This window comes from Rhinopithecus bieti, unplaced genomic scaffold (genome assembly GCF_001698545.2).
Source record: "Rhinopithecus bieti isolate Rb0 unplaced genomic scaffold, ASM169854v2 scaffold_980, whole genome shotgun sequence".
In the NCBI taxonomy this organism is placed as follows: Eukaryota; Metazoa; Chordata; class Mammalia; order Primates; family Cercopithecidae; genus Rhinopithecus; species Rhinopithecus bieti.
In genome coordinates this window covers 862,373-882,287 of record NW_016803338.1, presented here as the reverse complement: position 1 = coordinate 882,287, position 19,915 = coordinate 862,373, and the positions used below count along the sequence as shown (strand labels likewise).

At 42.2% G+C, this 19,915-nt stretch overlaps 1 protein-coding gene and 1 pseudogene across 3 annotated transcripts; both read left to right on the top strand.

Annotated features, from left to right (window-relative positions):
- Positions 1 to 8,218: 8,218 nt before the first annotated feature.
- BZW1 (basic leucine zipper and W2 domains 1) lies at positions 8,219 to 19,861 on the top strand. 3 transcript variants are annotated; one of them, XM_017876211.1, is made up of 12 exons: positions 8,219 to 8,441; positions 9,892 to 9,965; positions 12,315 to 12,491; positions 12,641 to 12,735; positions 13,297 to 13,362; positions 14,068 to 14,203; positions 14,932 to 15,041; positions 15,167 to 15,337; positions 15,628 to 15,774; positions 16,836 to 16,974; positions 18,026 to 18,146; positions 19,299 to 19,861. In XM_017876211.1, exons 2-11 carry the CDS (start codon positions 9,902 to 9,904, stop codon positions 18,121 to 18,123), a joined length of 1,203 nt encoding a protein of 400 aa, XP_017731700.1. In that variant the 5' UTR covers positions 8,219 to 8,441; positions 9,892 to 9,901; the 3' UTR covers positions 18,124 to 18,146; positions 19,299 to 19,861. The 3 variants fall into 3 exon arrangements, with proteins under 3 accessions (XP_017731700.1, XP_017731696.1, XP_017731687.1); XM_017876207.1 differs by having other exon boundaries at positions 8,220 to 8,722; XM_017876198.1 differs by lacking the exon at positions 8,219 to 8,441 and adding an exon at positions 8,801 to 9,222.
- LOC108531961 (protein bicaudal D homolog 2 pseudogene) overlaps positions 18,135 to 19,915 on the top strand; it is a 25,531-nt pseudogene continuing 23,750 nt past the window's right edge.

Below are 19,915 nucleotides of genomic sequence, written 5' to 3'. Positions count from 1 at the left end.
TTTACCACAATTTTAAAAATTGAAAAAAAAAGAAGGATAAACTTCTTTCTTTTCCTTTTTTTTCCTTTTAGTGAATAAAACAAGAGCAGAACCTGTACCGATTTAGTTAAGACCTTTTTCCATTTCTTTGGTTTCTTTGTTCCTTGTGCTCAAGAATTTGTTGAAATGTAAATGTCCTCCAAGCTTATCCAGATAAGTATCATGAAAATATACTCCTCCCAAAGCCTCTCAAACACCATTGTTACCAATAGTTAATTTATATTTTATCCAAAAGTAAATAAATCAAAGTTTGAGAGCCATTTTTCAACCTCCACAAGTTGCTAATAATCCACAAAAATTAAGGAAATATCACACACACACATACACACAATCCAATCCTCTTCTCCTTAGCCCTAATGTTCTTCTTCCCACTCCTAAATTATCTATCCCTGGAAGAAGCAAGAGTCGATCTATCAGAACCACTTAACAAGCTTTTTCAAAATTCCCACATCCTGCTGCCCACTCCTACCTTCTCCTGATATACCATCCAAAGGGGCAATGCCAGAATCTGGGTACTTTTTGTTTTGGGAGGTTTTTTGGAACAGGGTCTTACTCTGTCAACCAGGCTGGAGTGCACTGGCACCATCATAGCTCACTGCAGCCTCAAACTCCTGGGATCAAGCAACCCTTCTGCCTCAGCCTCCTGTGTAACTAGGATTACAGGTGCACACCACCATGCCCAGCTGATTTTTTTATTTTTAGTAGAGATGGAGTCTTACCATGTTGCCCACGCTGGTCTTGAACTCTTGACCTCAAGTGTTCCACCTGCCTTGGCCTCCCAAAGCTCTGAGATTACAGGTGTGAGCCACTGCACCTGGCCTAATCTGGGTAGCTTAAGAATCCATAGAGGGAAGAGAAAGAAAAGCAAGTATACAAAAAGCAAGTTGTCGGAGGGTTACATTGACTTAGTTGAAATGGAATCCAACAGGGTCTTATCCTCCAGCTCACCAATGCTCCCCTTCCCCAGAGTAATTTTTCTATAATATTGACAGTCTGCTGGTATCATATAGATAATCTCTAGTGGTCTCCACTACTGACCAGATTGTCACACAGTGATCTAAGGCAATTAGGCAATTGACCAACACAGCAATTGGCAGGTTCTCTTCATAAATATCCACAGCCCCCACTAAAAGTTAGAGGTAGGTCAAACATCTCACATGACAGATTCACTCTGAGAGGACACAACAGCCTGACAGCAGAATCATCTCCCCTTCTATAATAGTTGGGCCAGTGATAGCACCCTCTGGGAGAAGAGTACTCAGAACCAGTAGCAATCCACACCTGGAGGCTGCTGCCAGCATTGCTTGCTGGATTCCTCCACTTTCCTCGGATGAGGTTCATAAAGCAAGTATAACCTTTCTAGCCAACCACGTATCTTATTTCTAACATCCACTATACCAATGAACAAAACCTTAAAATGGACTCTTGGACAATTACTTGAAATGTGTAGGTAACCAATTTGGAAGTGTGGATTCATAATTTGGATTCATGAAATGCTAATTAACTACACCTAGAGTGCAAGTTGACGCTACCTAGAGTATAGAAAAAAGTTAACTTATGTTTAAATACATCATATAGTTTACACTGAATTTCTTAAGCACTTTAAAGTAAATTACCACATAGAAAGCAGAACATAGATGAAGACCAAACTCCTTAGGATGGGATCTTAGCCCTTCTCAAGCTAACCCCCTCTTCATCTTTGCCATCCCTGCCCCAACATACACATATACAGATACACATACACCCTACACCACACACAGCAAGCTCCTCCCTGTTCTAGAATGTGAAAGTTACATTTCAGGCTGCTCCACATGCTGCTCCTACCTCCCTCTTCCCCATCTGACCAACCTCTTCTCTTCTGCCAAGACCTACCTCAAATGCTTCCTATTCAATCCTTTGGGAACCCCTTTCTTCTCAACCCTGTGGAGTTGGTCACTCCCTTTTCCATATTCTAATAGCATCTTGTATAATACATTCGTGATGGTATTTGCCTTCTCCCTCGCTGGACAGTGCAGGACACAAGCACCATGACTGTCTTTGGGCCTCCGTTACAGCACACCAGGCACATAAGGAAAGGCAGAGTCCTTCCTAAAGAGTTCTCACCATGTGGCCGGGCGCGGTGGCTCAAGCCTGTAATCCCAGCACTTTGGGAGGCCGAGGCGGGCGGGTCACAAGGTCAGGAGATCGAGACCATCCTGGCTAACACGGTGAAACCCCGTCTCTACTAAAAAATACAAAAAAACTAGCCGGGCGAGGTGGCGGCGCCTGTAGTCCCAGCTACTCGGGAGGCTGAGGCAGGAGAATGGCGTGAACCCGGGAGGCAGAGCTTGCAGTGAGCTGAGATCTGGCCAGTGCACTCCAGCCTGGGTGACAGAGCAAGACTCCGTCTCAAAAAAAAAAAAAGAGTTCTCACCAAAAGCATTTCTTAAAGGCAATTAAATCTGTTGCTTGTACATTGTTCTTCCTAGGCAAGAAATTCTTAAAATTTCTGAAGTCATGAAACCCCAATGTTCTTAATGTTATTTTATAGACTTTTATACCTCGTAATATAGTTTGGATGTTTCTCCCCTCCCAAATCTCATGTTGAATGTATTTCCCAATGTTGGAGGTTGGGAGGTGATTGGATGATGGAGGCGGATCCCTCATGAGTGGTTTTTAAGCACCATCCCTTTGGTAGTAAGTTCTCACTCTGAAATCCCGTGAGATCTGGTTGTTTAAAAGTGTGTGGCACCTCCCACCTCACTCTCACTTGCTCCCACTCTTGCCATGTGATGTCCCTGCTCCCACTTCACTTTCTGCCATGAATGTAAATTTCCCAAAGCCCTGACCCAGAAGCAAATGCTGGTACCACACTGGTGCAGCCTGCAGAACCATAAGCCAATTAAACCTCTTTTCTTTATAAATTACCCAGCCTCAGGTATTTCTTCTTTTTCTTTTTGAAACAGAGTCTCGTTGTGTTGCCCAGGCTGGAGTGCAGTGGCATGATCTCAGCTCACTGCAACCTCCACCTGCTGGATTCAAGCGATTCTCCTGCCTTAGCCTCCTGAGTAGCTGGAACTACAGGCGCATGCCACCACGCCTGGCTAATTTTTTGTATTTTCAATAGAGACGGGGTTTCACCGTGTTAGCCAGGATGGTCTCGATCTCCTGACCTCGTGATCCACCTGCCTTCGCTTCCCAAAGTGCTGGGATTACAGGCGTGAGCCACTGCGCCGGCCTCAGATATTTCTTTATAGAAATGTAAGAACGGCCTAACATGCTTAGGTTCTGAAAGTTCTTCATGGAATTTAGGTATTGAAAAATGTGAGTTGAATTCAAAGCACAGGTATAGAGAACTACCAGACAATTTCATTTTAGTGCTTACTATAGTCACCTAGTGCTAAGAATCTCTGTGCTAGGCAAGCCTTATTGTATAATGTTCCCTGATGCTAAAGCCTTCTACACTGGTTAAGTTCTGGAAAATGAAACTGCTTTTTTAAAGAAAACTAATTTTATCCCAGAAAGATCTGGGAAATCCTCCAAGACTGCTTTTTAAGAGTAGGACCTGAAATGGATCATTAGAAAAAAGGTTCCACTTTTTCTTATCAGATAAATTGACATTAAGTTTACTTAATGGTAGTCCATGGCCTTCTTCTGGAAGACTAATGATCATCAATTCTATCTATAGTTAGCTTGCTCTGAAAGCAAGACAGCCTTACTTTGTCACAAAGTTTCTGTGAAGAATTATAAAATGCACGTGAAAATATTTTGTAAATGGTAACATCCTCTATAAATTTAAGGTCTACTGTGACCACTCTATTACTGCTAATAGTAGTACATACCAAGTAATAGCAGTAGTACTACTAATAATAGCAATAAGGCAGCAATTAAGTTCTATGTAGTTTAATTGCTTTTTCATCTTAGATAAAAACTTTCCATCGGCTGGGCACAGCGGCTCACACCTGTAACCCCAGCACTTTGGGAAGCCAAGGTGGGCGGATCTTGAGGTCAGGAGTTCAAGACCAGCCTGGCCAACATGGTGAAACCCCCGTCTCTACTAAAAATACAAAAATTAGACGGGCATGGTGGCATGCACCTGTAATCCTAGCTACTCGGGAGGCTGAGGCAGGAGAATCGCTTGCACCCGGGAGGCGAGGTTGCAGTGAGCCGCGATCCCACCACTGCACACCAGCCTGGGCAACAGAGAAACTCCATCTCAAAAAAAAAAAAAAAAAAAAAAAACTTCCATCATACTGAGGCTCCCAAAAAATAAAATGTAGGTTTAAAAAAAGACATCAAAGAAAGATGGCCATCTAAATATGCCAAGGAAACAGCTATGCATTGGAGATAATTTTCCAACACACAGATGTTTGGATCTGGTGTCCTCAGTAACATTTCTTAATCTTCAGTTCTGCAGTAATATTCTATGAGATATGAACTATTAATAATAAGCAATAAACAGTTTTTTCTAAACAATCCTATAGCTAACATACCACACGACATCACACTGTTCTCTTGTTGGTTTTTATTTTGCTTTGTTTTAATGAATGTCTTGAATGCTATATAACTTAGAATGCACATATTTAAATCAACCCAAATATCACTTATTTGGCAACTCACCTCAAACTATATTCTGAATAAGCACTTTACAGGAGCAAAGAGTTTTCACTTTAACCTGTCATTATTCTGATGTTGAGAGGGGAGAGAAACAGAAAATGCATGTATGCCAAATGTCTTGAATCCCTAAGCCTCCCAATTATTTTGGCCTATTCAAAAACCGAGGCCAGGTGTGGTGGCTCATGCCTATAATCCCAACATTTCAAGAGGCAAAGGTGGGAGGAATGCTTAAGCCCATGAGTTGGAGGTCAGTCTGGGCAACATAACCAGATCCTGTCTCTATTTAAAAAAAAAAAAAATCTAAAATCTAAATAATAGAGTGTGTTTGCTAAAAGACGGTATTTATTTATCAAATATTACTAAAATGTTAATGTAACTAAGCAGTGCTTATTTTTATTTTCATCTTGATTATGTCAAATATTAATAATTATAACTATTAAAATCATTATATGCAGCAAGTAAAATAAATGGTATATACGAGATTTGTAGCAAGTGAATGATATTTAACACTTTTTTTTTAATCAAAAATGACATTATTTAAAAGCTCATTGTACCTCAAAGCTTTTTCATTGTAAAAATTTTGTGGCACCTATGAAAATACTTCCAGCCACACATACATACATAAATATACGCATACATATATAGATGTGTGTATCGAGAAGTATTTCATATACATATGCTACAATATTTAAGCCAGCTTCATAGGATGTTCTACAAGCTTCTACAAGACTCAAAGCATAGGAATAAATACTTTCCCCAGGTCATTTTCAAGGGTAACAATGTGCTTTTCAAAACAGGCCCTTGACATTCTTCTAGTTGTTAGGAATAAAAACCTATTGTTACTTGCTTCTGAAAAAGAAACACTTAGGTATCCATTTCCATCAATGAAGTTAAAAGCAGTATTACATTCACATGTTGCGCTTAGTACCTTTCTTTTTAAGTAGTTCAAAATTTTAAAACCCAAAAGTACTAAGGGGGATTCACAGCAATGGCAGAGTGAAGAGATCAGCATATCCTTTTCCCAAAACCACCATAAAACTGGGCAAGGCTAGGCATGGTGATTCACACCTATAATCTCAGCACTTTGGGAGGCTGAGGCAGGAGGCTCACGTAAGGCCAGGAGTTTGAGACCAGCCTGGGCAACAAAGCAAAACCCCATCATCACCAAAAAAAAAAAAAAAAATTAGCAGACACAGTTGCTCATGCCTGCAGTCCCAATTACAAAGAAGGAATGTGTTCACATCCATGACTAAGAAAGCCTTAAGGGAAAAAAGCAGTAGTTGAGATGAGGCTTGAAACAATAAGTAGGATTTTGACAGTGGAAAATGAGGAAAAGACATCTCAAGAAAGGTCAAGACGTGTCCTATCTGACCAAAGCATAAAGTTCAATTGTTTGGAAACTTTTTCTACCATAATACAATTTACAAACAACATTTCCCCTGGTAGCTGCACAGTACCTATTCCCATGGGTGCACCCAAAAGCAGAGAAAAGATAAGTGGCAGGGCGTGGTCTGTAACCGCAACACTTTAGGAGGCCAAGGTGGGAGGATTATTTGAGGCCAGGAGTTCAGGAAAACCTTTAATACACTTTACATTTTAAAGAAAATAATCTGCTTACTTTAATATCATTTTAGTCAAAATCATTTGCTACATACCCCACAATGGATGGTAATAACAGGTTAAGAACCAAAAATGTGATGGGAAGTAAAGGCAAAAAACATGGGTCAGAGCTATCCCTGGGTATAAACAGAGGCATTTAAACAGTGAAGAGAAATGATTCAGGTTACAGTTGAGAAGATTGTTCTGGAAATGTTGAGAAAACGGATGGTACAGTTAGGAAGTTATTGCAAAAGTCCCATTTAGTTAGGGGTAACAGATGCCTAAATCCAGGTGGTACTGGGGAAAGATGATGCAATTTTAAAACGTGGCAAAAATAGAAGATAAGCTTTGTGAGGCCATAGGCCTGACGTGTCACTATCTCTACCGGTCTCTAGCTGAATAAATATTTGCTGAATGAATAAATAAGATCTTGGTGGTGAGGCAGTGCATTATAATGGTGAAGCCAGACTGCCTGGCTTCAACTGGAGCTCTTCCATTTACTAGCTCTATGATCTTAGACAAGTTACTTGACCTCGACGCATCGGTTTTTTCCATCTGTAAAATGGGACTAATAATAGTGTCTAGATTATAGGGTAGTTTTCAGGATCAAATGGGATTACTATATAAAGTGCTTAGAAGAGTGCCTGATACATATAGGTGCATATTAGTTATTTTTATTTGTGAAACGTTGTCCTTTAACAGAACTTCAGATGTGAAAAATACAGTTCTGCGGGAAGAGCAATCGACAGCACTGATAGTGTTAAACCAGCCATGAAGTGAAAATGCCAGATAGTGTGGACTGGAGCCTTGGGAGAAAGGATGGGGCTAGACACTTAAGAGATTCGACTCCGGCCACTTCCCTCTGCTCCCCACTGCCCTCCCAGTCATACTAGCTTCTTGCGGTTCCTCCAACAGATCAGTTTGTTTCCTGCCTCCTTCCCACTGCTGTTGCCTCAACTTGGAAGGGCATAGAGCCTGGATTTAACAAATATTTGCTTAATGATTCAGTAGATGATCTTGGAACTCTTTTAAGTGGAGGAAATGTTAAATCCTTGAGAATGTATGACACTGCCACAGAAGAAAGTATGCAGAAAGAAAAGGTGTCAGTACAGAAAAGATCAGTAAATACCGTGCGAAGGCACATTCAGAGCGTAACCAGGATAGCTGGAGCCAGGATTCAAGGAGAGACGCACTCAATGCTCAGAGGAGGCAAAGAGGGTGAAGAATGAAAGAATCACTGGGTTTGGCAATAATTTCAGGAAAGAACGCAGAGAAAGTAATTTTCCATGAAGTTGCGGGGGGTGGAAGGGGGTAGAGGTCATATAGTTAATTAAGGAAAAGAAGTAAACTTATTTTATCAAAAAGTTTAGGGAAGAGAAGCCACTCTCCTCCTACCAGTGAGGAAGCAACTGGAGAGAAGTAAACTACGGTACAGTGAATAAAAACATGGGGCTACATCCTGGAGGCTCTGTGCATCTCTATCTACCCAGTTTTGTCACGTCCACAGTGTTTTTCACACGCACTATCCTATCTGATCGTACCCCAGCTCCCTGATGATATAGCCTCTAACTGAGGGGTTCTCAAGGTGTGGACCAGCAGCAGCATCACAGATAACTTGCTGGAAATGCACATTCATGGGTTCCACACCAGGCCCACAGAATGAGAAACCACGGGTGGGGCCTAGCAGTCTGTTCTAATAAGCCTTCCAAGGGATTCTGATGCTCTCCAAGTCCCCACAGCCACTACACTCGGGACACAACCGCTGCAAGGCGCGGGGACCGCGGTTGGAAGACAGAATTTCCCCTTCTGAATCCTCGGCCTGGGTCCTCTTCGCTCCTAAAGGAGGCGGTGAACAACGAGACAGCCCCTCAAAGCAAAGTCGCCCCGCAGGAAACTCAGCTGGAGCGAGCTCCGCCCATCCCGGCCAGGGCGGAGGCGAGGTGTGGCTTCCTTCCCCAAGCCACGCCCCCATGCCAGCCACCGGCCTCCGCCCCGCACAACCCGAGCGCCCCGACCTCGGGCTTCGACTTCCGGCGCTGGAGGAGGGGGCCAGCGGGGAGTGACTCCAGGAGGACGCGTCCAACTTCGAGACCGGCGGGGGCCGGCTCCGCTCTTCCAACCCCTCAGTGTGTTAAGAGGGCGGACGACGCAGCAGCGGAAGAAAAATAAGCTAGTCTAGGACACGTGTCCAGGAGACGTGGAACCCAGTAAGGAAATAAAGAAGCCTTGAAACGTCTCTCCCGTCCCCTCTCCGGGTCCCTCACCCTAATTCGCGCGGAATGGAAAAGGCGGAAGCGACAGGCCACGATCAAGGCGGGGCCGGGCGGGAGGGGGGAAGGGAAAGAAATCTCGCGATATGAGAGCGGTCCGGGCGGGGGTGGCACCTCTCCCTCCTCCTCCTGGCGTTAGTTCCGGTCGCAGAGGAGACGCCGCCGCAGTTGCCGCTACATCGGGGATTTCTGGCTCTTTCCTCTTCGCCTTAAATTCGGTGAGACGCGGCTGCCCGCTCACCCCAGGCGGACGCTGCGGGCCGTGGAGTCTGGGCAGAGGGTGAGGGAGGCGGCGGGCTGAATGCGGCCGGGCTTGGATGGGCCCGAAGGGAGGCCGCCACTTGAGGCCGGGCCGGATCCAGGGCCTGAAAGGCCGCCCCTTCGGCAGGGAGGCCGAGGGGCTGCGGCGGCCCAGGTCGGGAAGTGGGGTTCGGGTGCGCGCCGCGGCGCTGGTGGCGAAGGCAGTGGCCGAACAGGGCTCCCTCCGGGCCGTGCCCGGCTTGGCTAACAAAGCCACCGTGGCTTCTGTTGGGTGATGTACGCGTGGGGGCTTCCGGCGGGCGGGGCGGAGGGGTGCCACCACCACACTGCGGCCGCCGCCTCCGCCGCTGCTTTCGCTGGAGGGCTAGCGGATGTACGGGGCGGCTGGGGCCCCGGCGCAAAGCGCCTCAGTACCTGTGGTCCACTCGTTGCGGCGGCCGCCACCGCAGGCGACAGGGTCAGTGGAGAAGGAGCCGCGGGACCCTACGGCGCCCCGCTGTGGCCAATGGGGGTCCTGGGCGGGAGGCATGGGAAGGGTGCGGATTGGGAGACACGTGCCCAGGGAGGAGGCTGGGACTGTGGGATATGGGCGAAGGAGGCTGGGCTGGCTGTTAATTTTGCAGGCCTGAGTGGTGCAAGGCGACCGCTGTTGCGGTCACAGGCATGACCTAGGGCAGGATGGTGCTGCCTGTAACCAGGCCCGTCAGAAGAAGGGGTTCGCTTTTTGACAGTGTTTTAGAATTGGCATACACATTTTGGATGCCTCCTGACTATGGTGGTAATCTCACTTTGCTTTCTGCGATGCTTAGTGGTCGTGGAAGATGTAAGTGAATGTAAAGAGGAATGTGGAGGAAACTGAACAATTAGGTTTATGATGGGTGATGACTGTAGGATTACAATGTCGCCTAAAAGTGTAGTTCGCAATACTAATTTGAAGGGTTTCTTGTAGAGAGAAATGCAGGTTTTGGCGTACATTTGATTCAAGTGAAGGTAATTCTTTGTGCCTTCACCAAGCTGAGAGTGCGTGTTCCATTTGATTCATATGTGACTAGACTAAGGTTTGATGCTTTATTTTAAAAATTAGTATTATGGCACTGAAATTAAGGCTTTATTTCTCCTTTCCTAGGGTGTCTTTTATGAATAATCAAAAGCAGCAAAAGCCAACGCTATCAGGCCAGCGTTTTAAAACTAGAAAAAGAGGTAAATATTTATGTTTCGATGTCTCTTCAAACCTCCAGAATATCTTGTGTATCTTGCCTCCTCTGACAGGCACTTGCATAGTACTAAAGCCTCAAGAGAAGATACAGAAAGAAACTTGAATTTCTTGTTGACTGCCGTTCACATACACCTTTAGTATTTCTACTGCTTTACTGCTCAAGCCTTAATTTTTAGTATCAATGTATCTCTAAGCCGGTTAATGAATCTTCTTTTTAGTGTGAAGGTAAAAGACGTTTTAAAACAAAATAAGGGCTCTGTTTTCACTAGCAAGCAGTCTTATTTAAGCAAACTAAAATGAGCAAAGATGTTAATTTATAAAACGAGAACTCCTAATGTAGTCACCCAGATTTTGTGAAGATTTGTGAGAGAAGACTCAGACTTCATCCATGGAAGTTAATTGTGGAATAGGATTCACATTGTAATGTCTTTTGAAATACAGACTTAGAAAAGTATTAGAATTATATTACTATTTTTTTTCATTCGTGTGTACTTAGGTGAGTATTGAATTCTGTAGCAAAGTGCTGTGCTAGTGATACAAAGCTAAATAAGATGTAGTCTCAGATATATTTTTAATGTTTTTGGTCAAAAGCATATTAACCTTATTTTACAGGTGGTTTTGAGGAAATGAAGAACTGGGTCAGCTACTGGTTGTAAGTTGTGTTAAGTAGCAGACATTTTGAGATATATATTGTAAAATTTTAAAATCGCTAATCATAGGCTGTCCCCCTGTAGTAGTGGTGGGGAGACTAAAGTGTGATTTGATTCTAATCTTTGCAGATTCATTTAGATTTAGCTGGTAAATTTTCTTTCTTTTTTGAGACGGAGTCTGCCTCTGTCGCCCAGGCTAGAGTGCTGGAGTGCAGTGGCAGGATCTCCGCTCACTGCAGGCTTCACCTCCCGGGTTCACGCCACTCCTCCCCTCAGCCTCGTGAGTAGCTGGTACTGCAGGCGCCGGCCACTACATCCGGCTAGTTTTTTGTATTTTTTTTTTTTTTTTTTTTTTTTTTAGTAGAGACAGGGTTTCACTGTGTTAGCCAGGATGGTCTCGATTTCCTGACCTTATGATCCGCCCGCCTCGGCCTCCCAGAGTGCTGGGATTACAGGCGTGAGCCACCACCCAGCCTTAGTTGGTAAATTTTCTTAAGGAGCAGTTGTAAACTAGAACAGTTTGACAGTAAAATGGGAAAGTGTATCTCTTGAATATGTGGATTACTGATGTTGCGGTGATATAAGTAATAGCAAGTCGCTTTATCATTATTATTAGCATTAGGGAGAGATGTCGCTTCCCCAGCTCCAGATAGAGATCATTCATGGCCTGGCTGTTGATGGTTAGGGTACTGGGTAGGGTATACAGCAATCCCTGTCTGGGACTGAGGGAGTTTCCAGACACAAGACTTTCAGTGCTAAAACCAGGAAAGTGCTGGACACACAGAGGTATTTGTCACCCTAGTACTGTGTGAAAATTAAGATGCCATCTAGCCTAGATTGGGAAAGCAAAACCCTATTATGGAGTGTGTGAAAGCAACTCAGTAAAGGTCAGGTATGTGCACGAGGCTGTGGTCTGGGAGTTTTCTGTTTTGTTAATGTCATGTAGAATTTACAACAGCTTTATAGGATAGGTACTATTCTTCTCCCCATTTTACAGTAGGGGGATTCTGGCATGGCGAATGAGACTATTTGCTCGAATTCAAGTGGTTAAATGGTGATCAGGATTTGAATCAGGCAGTTTAACTCCAGAGCCCATGCTCTGAACTACTACACAACACAGTATCGTCTCTCGATTACCTAATTTCTCTGTTTTCCTTCTGAATAATAGGAAAAATCTGCCTCACAAAGTTGTTAACAGGATTAAAGCAAATGCTTAATATAGTTTCTGTCATATTGGGTGCTCATTAAATGTACTTTGTAAAGCTCACCTTCATAAACGTCAAAGGAGTGGTTCAATTTTTTTGTTGTTTAATGTTATGGACATTTAAAGAAAAGGATCAAGAGCTCCAGTGTCCAGGCAAAACTCAAAGGAATAAAATTTATCTGTTAGAGGATGGCCTAAATTTTGGAAAAGCCAAGAGGCAGTAGGAGGGCGTTCCCAGCAGAAATTGCCTCATGGCAGTAGGAGCACAAGACACTAGCACATTTATCTCACTTGTGAAATTGTTTAAAAAGTTGCACAGTTCTTGTGAGTGGGCCATCTTGTCTTGCACTCGCAGAGGGGAAACATGCAAAGGATGTGAATTTAACTTATTTAACAATTGCATCTTCATAAGGTGATAGTTTTGTGACATTTTGGTAAATCTTTTAAAACTAAATGTTTTGGGTCCCCTGTCTCCCCAGATGAAAAAGAGAGGTTTGACCCTACTCAGTTTCAAGACTGTATTATTCAAGGCTTAACTGAAACCGGTACTGATTTGGAAGCAGTAGCTAAGTTTCTTGATGCTTCTGGAGCAAAACTTGATTACCGTCGATATGCAGAAACACTCTTTGACATTCTGGTGGCTGGTGGAATGCTGGGTAAGTGTCTGGGGTTTGTGGGCTTAATAATTTAGAAAGGTATAGTGTATGGAGATTATGGAGACTCTAGAATATGAACTATTTGGCAAACTTGTTAAAATGGAGTGATTTTTTTGGTTGTGTTGTATTTTGGTTTTATCCAACTTTAGCTCCAGGTGGTACACTGGCAGATGACATGATGCGTACAGATGTCTGCGTGTTTGCAGCCCAAGAAGACCTAGAGACCATGCAAGCATTTGCTCAGGTAAATGAAACTTTACATAATTGTTTTCAGTTAGCTACTATCCATGTGGTATATTTGAAGAATATTCTACTTTTAAGAGTTGTGGTTAGAAAGTTGAAGGAATTTGATTTTAAATTTTAGGGAGACTGTTCTTGGTGCAGCGGGATGAATTAGAAACTTAAGGTGTGTTAAGGTGAATAAAATAGGGAAAAATGAAGTTAACTCTCCTGTTCCTATTTGTCCTGAAATTACTCAATGTTTAAGAAAAATGTCAAGCTAAAAAAAGTCATTTTCGTATTGTGATTTCTCTAGTTTATCTGCATATATTTATTTTTAAAGTTAAATAAGTTGTGAGCTGATTAGCTTGTTAATCAAGATCTCATTGGAAAGTGTCATATGTATTTATGTTTGTATTATTTTAAGCAAAGAATTAAAATACATGTAACCTGGACATTCTTATGTGTCACTAGGAATTCTCAAGCTGGTTTAAACAGCTTATAAATTTATATCCAGTGAAAGGTTTACTACTTTGCTATTCTAGAAATATATGAAGTTACTGAATTCATTTAATGTTCTTCATAGGTTTTTAACAAGTTAATCAGGCGCTACAAATACCTGGAGAAAGGTTTTGAAGATGAAGTAAAAAAGGTATGAGGAATAATGTACTTTGTGGAAAAGAAAAAAATAGGGTTAGAAGGAGGAATGTTAAATCCTAATCCTGCCACAGATTTAGGGTAATTTTGTTTGGTTGGTTGGTTGGTTTTTTGGAGTGTCACTCTGTTTCCCAGGCTGGGAGTGCAGTGGCTCAGTCTCTGCTCACTGCAGCCTTTGCCTCCGGGTTCAAGCAATTCTCGTTCCTTAGCCTCCTGAGTAGCTGGGATTATAGGCATGTACCACCATGCTTGGCTAATTTTCTATTTTTAGTAGAGACAGGGTTTCACCATGTTGGCTAGGCTGGCCTTGAACTCCTGGCCTCAAGTGATCTGCCCTCAGCCTCCCAAAGTGCTGGGATTATTGGCATGAGCCGACACGCCTGGCCCAATACTGCATCTAGATGTGCAGAAAACCTGATGCGTTTATCAATGACCAGGCATTGTTCGATACTAATTCACTTAATGTTTATAAAAACCCTGTGAGGCAAGTTTTATTATCCACATTTTACATATGAGGTGCAGAGGTTGAGTAACTTGCCCAAGATCATTCAGCTAATGAATGTTGTAACTTAGATGTAAACTTGGATGGTTAGATCCCAGAGCCCACATGTTGAACCAGTAGCCAGTATAATATGCTTTACTGTCTCTCTTAATGTAATGTAATTGCTGTTTTAACCCTTAACTGTTTTACTTTTTACAGCTGCTGCTGTTCTTAAAGGGTTTTTCAGAGTCGGAGAGGAACAAGCTGGCTATGTTGACTGGTGTTCTTCTGGCTAATGGAACACTTAATGCATCCATTCTTAATAGCCTTTATAATGAGAATTTGGTTAAAGAAGGTAATCAACCTTAAAGGATGGTCTTTAGTTGACTCAGAGTGGGGTGGATAAGAGCATGGTTTATTGTTCATAGATATGACTTCTGTGAAAGTCTTTGTTTATTAACCAGCCTTAAATTTAATAAGTTCAGTCTAATTCACTAAACATTTAATGAATACCTTTAGCATCCAGGTTTAATGGCTTTCTTTAGGCATACAATAAATAACCAGATTTAGACAAAATGTTGTTATATGTAATGCAAATACAATGAGAAATGCTGTGGGAACCCCGGAAGAGATTAATACCAGTAGGGAGACTTGGAGAAGATGATGTTGGGGAAAATGTCAAGCTGGAAGGGAAAATCAACTCCCTGTTTGGCTCCAATTGTCAGATTATTCTGTACAGTAATTTTTTTTTTTGAAGCTTTTTTAAAAAAACTGCTTACAGTAGTATTTAAGTTGCCTTAGTGTAATTCTCACAACAGCCTTGTCAAGTGTAGAGACTGTTGCCCTCAATTTATACTTTAGAAAACACTTTAAGTAACTTGGCCAAAAATATACGACTCGCAAATGGTGTAGACTAGGGAAACTGGAGAGGTGATAAACTGTGGCCCAGGAAAGTTCAGAGTTAAGTTTGTGAGGAAAGTCCGTAATCGCATGTGATTGAACTATGAAGGGAAGGATATAGGGGGGATACAGTGATTGAAACCAGGAAGGTACTTCTGTTAAGTAAGCTATTTTCTTTTACAGGGGTTTCAGCAGCTTTTGCTGTAAAGCTCTTTAAATCATGGATAAACGAAAAAGATATCAATGCAGTAGCTGCAAGCCTTCGGAAAGTCAGCATGGATAACAGACTGATGGTTTGTAACTTTTCTTCCCATTCTTGCCAACAGGTGTAAATGAGAGAAATTTCTCATTTTAAGACTGAGAAGAAAGTGTTAAATCTAATTTAAAGAAAGTTTAACCAGATAAATTCTTCTTTTAGGAACTCTTTCCTGCCAATAAGCAAAGTGTTGAACACTTTACAAAGTATTTTACTGAGGCAGGCTTGAAAGAACTTTCAGAATATGTTCGGAATCAGCAAACCATCGGAGCTCGTAAGGAGCTCCAGAAAGAACTTCAAGAACAGATGTCCCGTGGTGATCCATTTAAGGATGTAAGTTTTTGTTTAAACCGTCTTTTTAGGGCTAAGCTTCTAGCATAGAGATTTTCACTAATTTGAGGAACTTATTTCACTAGTATGAGATTGAGTTAATAGTAACAGGATGTTATACTGGAACTTTGCCTCAGTCTTTTACATATGCTTCTTCAGTGCCTGAGTGAGGCCCAGAAATCTAAGGGACTGGAGCTCAGGACACCTTTCAGTTCTAAAGGTCTAAACTTGATGTGTGAAGTATGTACGTAATCAAAACTGACTTTTGTTACTAAATTTGGATTCTTTTGCAGATAATTCTATATGTCAAGGAGGAGATGAAAAAAAACAACATCCCAGAACCAGTTGTCATCGGAATAGTCTGGTCAAGTGTAATGAGCACTGTGGAATGGAACAAAAAAGAGGAGCTTGTAGCAGAGCAAGCCATCAAGCACTTGAAGGTATTAGAACCATGCCTTGGCAAAACAAACTATTCTACTTTTACGTGGGGATAAGTGAACTGTGACTATACTTTTTAAAGAGGATTTATTGCATCCTGTGGTTCCTGGGGTTGGCCCACCAGTAAATAGACAAATAGTAACATTAACTATGAGGATAATCCTCTGAATTGGTCTGTGGTTCACAGGTTAAAAACAAGAATATGGCCTGGCCAGGCACAATGGCTCACACCTGTAAAACCAGCACTTTGAGAAGCCAGCGCGGGAGGATTGCTTGAGCTCAGTTTAAGACCTGCCTGGCAACATAGTGAGACCTCATCTCTACTAAAAATCACAAAAAGCCAGTCATAGTGGCACATGCCTGTAGTTCCAGCTGCTCAGGAGGCTGAGGCAGAGGATCGCTTGAGCCCTTAAGATCAAAACTGCAGTGAGCTTATGATGGCTTTGTCAGAGCCTGACAGGGCGAGATCCTGCCTCAAAAAAAAAGAACATGATGAAAAGGAACTTAAGCCTGTAATTAGATGTTTGCTTTTGAAGGAGGTATTGGAAAATACTAATATTGTTTGACATTTACTTGGACTACTTGGCATAGTATTGTTTATTTTACTTAGCTACTTAAGTCAATTTTCTGGTTTTTTTTTGTTGTGTTTTGTTTTGTTTTTGACAGTCTCACTCTGTCACCCAGGCTGGAGTGCAGTGATGTGATCTCAGCTCACTGCAGTCTCCATCTCCTGGGTTCAAGCGGTTCTGCCTCCTCGGCCTCCTAAGTAGTGCCTGGCTAATTTTTGTATTTTTAGTAGAGATGAGGTTTTACCATGCTGGCCAGGCTGCTGGCAAACTCCTGACCTCAAGCGATCCACCACCTCGGCCTCCCAAAGTGTTGGGATTACAGACGTGAGCCACTGTGGCCAGCCTATTTTTTGAATTTCTGGCAAATGAGCTATAGTTTGCAGTGATTATAAAAGATGAATTAAGTTCTGTATTGTCTGTATTGTAGGAATTTTGTAATGGACGGTTATTTGTAATTAATGACTGAATCTTCTCTCTCTCCCTTCCTTTAACAGCAATACAGCCCTCTACTTGCTGCCTTTACTACTCAAGGTCAGTCTGAGCTGACTCTGTTACTGAAGATTCAGGAGTATTGCTATGACAACATTCATTTCATGAAAGCCTTCCAGAAAATAGTGGTGCTTTTTTATAAAGGTAATTTAGATTTTGAATTTTATAAATAACATTTAATAAAAATCCTTGTAAATACAAAATGATCCAAATGATGAGTTATCTGGACATCAGCTGCCTGAAATATTTTACTTCTAGTTATGAGTCGCCCCTGATTAAATTGGGTGCTTTTTAGTGCACTGGTATTTGTTTAAAATATCTAAACCCTATTCACAAGTTAAAGTATGAAATCCAAAGCCATCATTATGCGTCCTCAAACTTTGCCTCCTATACTCTAACCAGGTGTACATTCCCCAAAGTTTAGCTAGGTTCGGTGGCTCACACTTGTGATCCTAACACTTTGGGAGCCTGAGGCAGGAGGATCGCTTGAGCCCAGGAGTTCAGGACTGGCCTGGACTACATAAGGAGACCTCGTCTCTACTAAAAAATTAGCCAGGCAATAGTGGCGCAAGCCTGTGGTCCCAGCAACTCAGAAGGCTGAGGTAGGAGGATCGCTTGAGCCTAGGAGGTCAAGACTGCAGTGAACCAAGATTGTGCCACTGCACTCCAGCAGCCTGGGCAACAAGTGAGACCCTGTTTCAAAAAAAAAAAAAAAAAAAAAAAAAGGTCCTGTAGTCCTAGCTCTATATAGTCATAGCTCTAGAGTTTTCAGCCTATGTGAATCCTGCTTCTGTTCATCTTACTCTCCCACCCAGTGTTGACTTTCAGTAGTCCTTCAAGGCCAGTTCAGAGTGCTTCTGTAGCAACCCCAGTTTCAGTTATCGTTCCCTTTTCTCTTGATCCCAATTTTAGAAACCTGGTCTAGTGGTTAGTAAAGACAAGACCTCTGTTGGGAGAAAATCCATTGCAGTTGGTCATAACACTTTGAAATTCTGCACTAATCAGACCAGCCTTGATCCTGTTGAGTGTATTTGGTGTGCACACATGCATTATTCTATCGTCCAGTTCTCATGGATGTTTTTAACTTTTCAGCTGTTTGTTTACTAAGCAGGCATTTGCACATTAGGTGATGGTTCTAACTCTGTCTGAGTAGAGTATATTAAAACTCCCCTAATGCAATGAGTTTTCTTTCCAGCTGAGGTCCTGAGTGAAGAGCCCATTTTGAAGTGGTACAAAGATGCACATGTTGCGAAGGGGAAGAGTGTTTTCCTTGAGCAAATGAAAAGTTTGTAGAATGGCTCAAAATGCAGAAGAAGGTAAGGATTTTCCTTTGTTTGTTTGATAAAGCTAATTTTTATGCGGCCATAATATGTCTTCATACGTGCTTCCTTCTTTCTAATGCCACTTTGTACCTGGAGTAGAGATTTTTGTTAACTTTATAAGGCAGGTGGCAAAAGCTAGAGTTTAATTATTATAGTATATTTATGGCTCAGCCATAATAGTAAATGTTCTTGGTGAAATGGGAATTTTTGAGAATATCCAATGTTTGGCCGGGCGCGGTGGCTCAAGCCTGTAATCCCAGCACTTTGGGAGGCCGAGATGGGCAGATCACGAGGTCAGGAGATCGAGACCATCCTGGCTAACACGGTGAAACCCCATCTCTACTAAAATACAAAAAACTAGCCGGGCGAGGTGGTGGGCGCCTGTAGTCCCAGCTACTCCGGAGTCTGAGGCAGGAGAATGGCGTAAACCCGGGAGGCGGAGCTTGCAGTGAGCTGAGATCCGGCCACTGCACTATAGCTCGGGGGACAGAGCAAGACTCCGTCTCAAAAAAAAAAAAAAAGAGAATATCTAATGTTTGTAAATTTGTGGATTTCTTTTTTTTACTTTTCTGTAATTAAAAATACAGAGACAGGGTCTCACTATGTTGCCGAGGCTGGTCTTGAACTCGTGGGCTCAAGCAGCCCTCCTGCCTCAGCCTCACAAAATGCAGGGATCGCAGATGTTACTGCACCCAGCCAGATTTTGGGATTTCCAAGTGAATGCTTTTGAATATCTTCCTCATCTAAATAGGGTATTAATAAAATTCCTTAACAGCTTCAAAGTTATATGGAGGCTGGGTGTGGTGTCTCACACCTGTAATCCTAGCACTTTGGGAGACTGAGGCGTTCAGGTCACTTGAAGGCAGGAGTTTGAGGCCAGCTTGGCCAACATGGGAAACCCTGTCTCTACTAAAAATTTAAAAATTAGCCAGTTTTGGTGGTGGGCGCCTGTAGTCCCAGCTACTGGAGAAGCTGAAGTGGGAGGATCACTTGAACCCTGGAGGCAGAGGTTGCAGTGAGCCAAGAGGGTGCCACTGCACTCCGACCGTGGGACAGAGGGAGACTCTATCTTAAAAAAGCTTTGAAGTTATAAATGGGTACTTTTGCTTTCTGATATATAATGTTTGCTTTTTTCCCCTTTTCTAGAATCTGAATCTGAAACTGAAGAAGGTGACTGAATTTTGAGACTACACCCTCAGTAAAGCAAACAGGAGTTGTAGATAAAATGTCATGTCTCATGTGTCCTGGTTCTTACATCTTCCTACCTCCCTGTATCAAGCATGATATAAGGGCTTTCATGGCAAATTTTATTTTAACTGTTTCTATGGTTGCTGGAAATGTTGGGTTTAGTTTGTAAAACCATGTTTTAAGTAGCTACAGGAGCTATAGATTTGAATCTAATGTTGCATTAGTCTTTTCAGTTATCTTCTACCTCCTGTATTTTCTACTGTAATAATGTAATTTAAGGACTTCCACAATGAACAGTTCACTTTATTCCCTGGGTTTTCTATAAACAGTTTTCAAGATATGATTTGGTTAAAAAATAATTTGTTATAAAAATTCTGTTTGCAAATTAAACTGGAAAAGTATCCAAAGTCTCAAAAGGCAATGATTTGTGTGATAATATGGCATGCCCGGAGCCCTACTCATCAATGAAAAACCCATATGTAATAATCGAATTCATTTAACATGAATCTTGAGTATGTGGACCATTGCTTGCATGTTAACTTTTTTTTTTTTTTTTTTTTTTTTTTTTTTTTTTT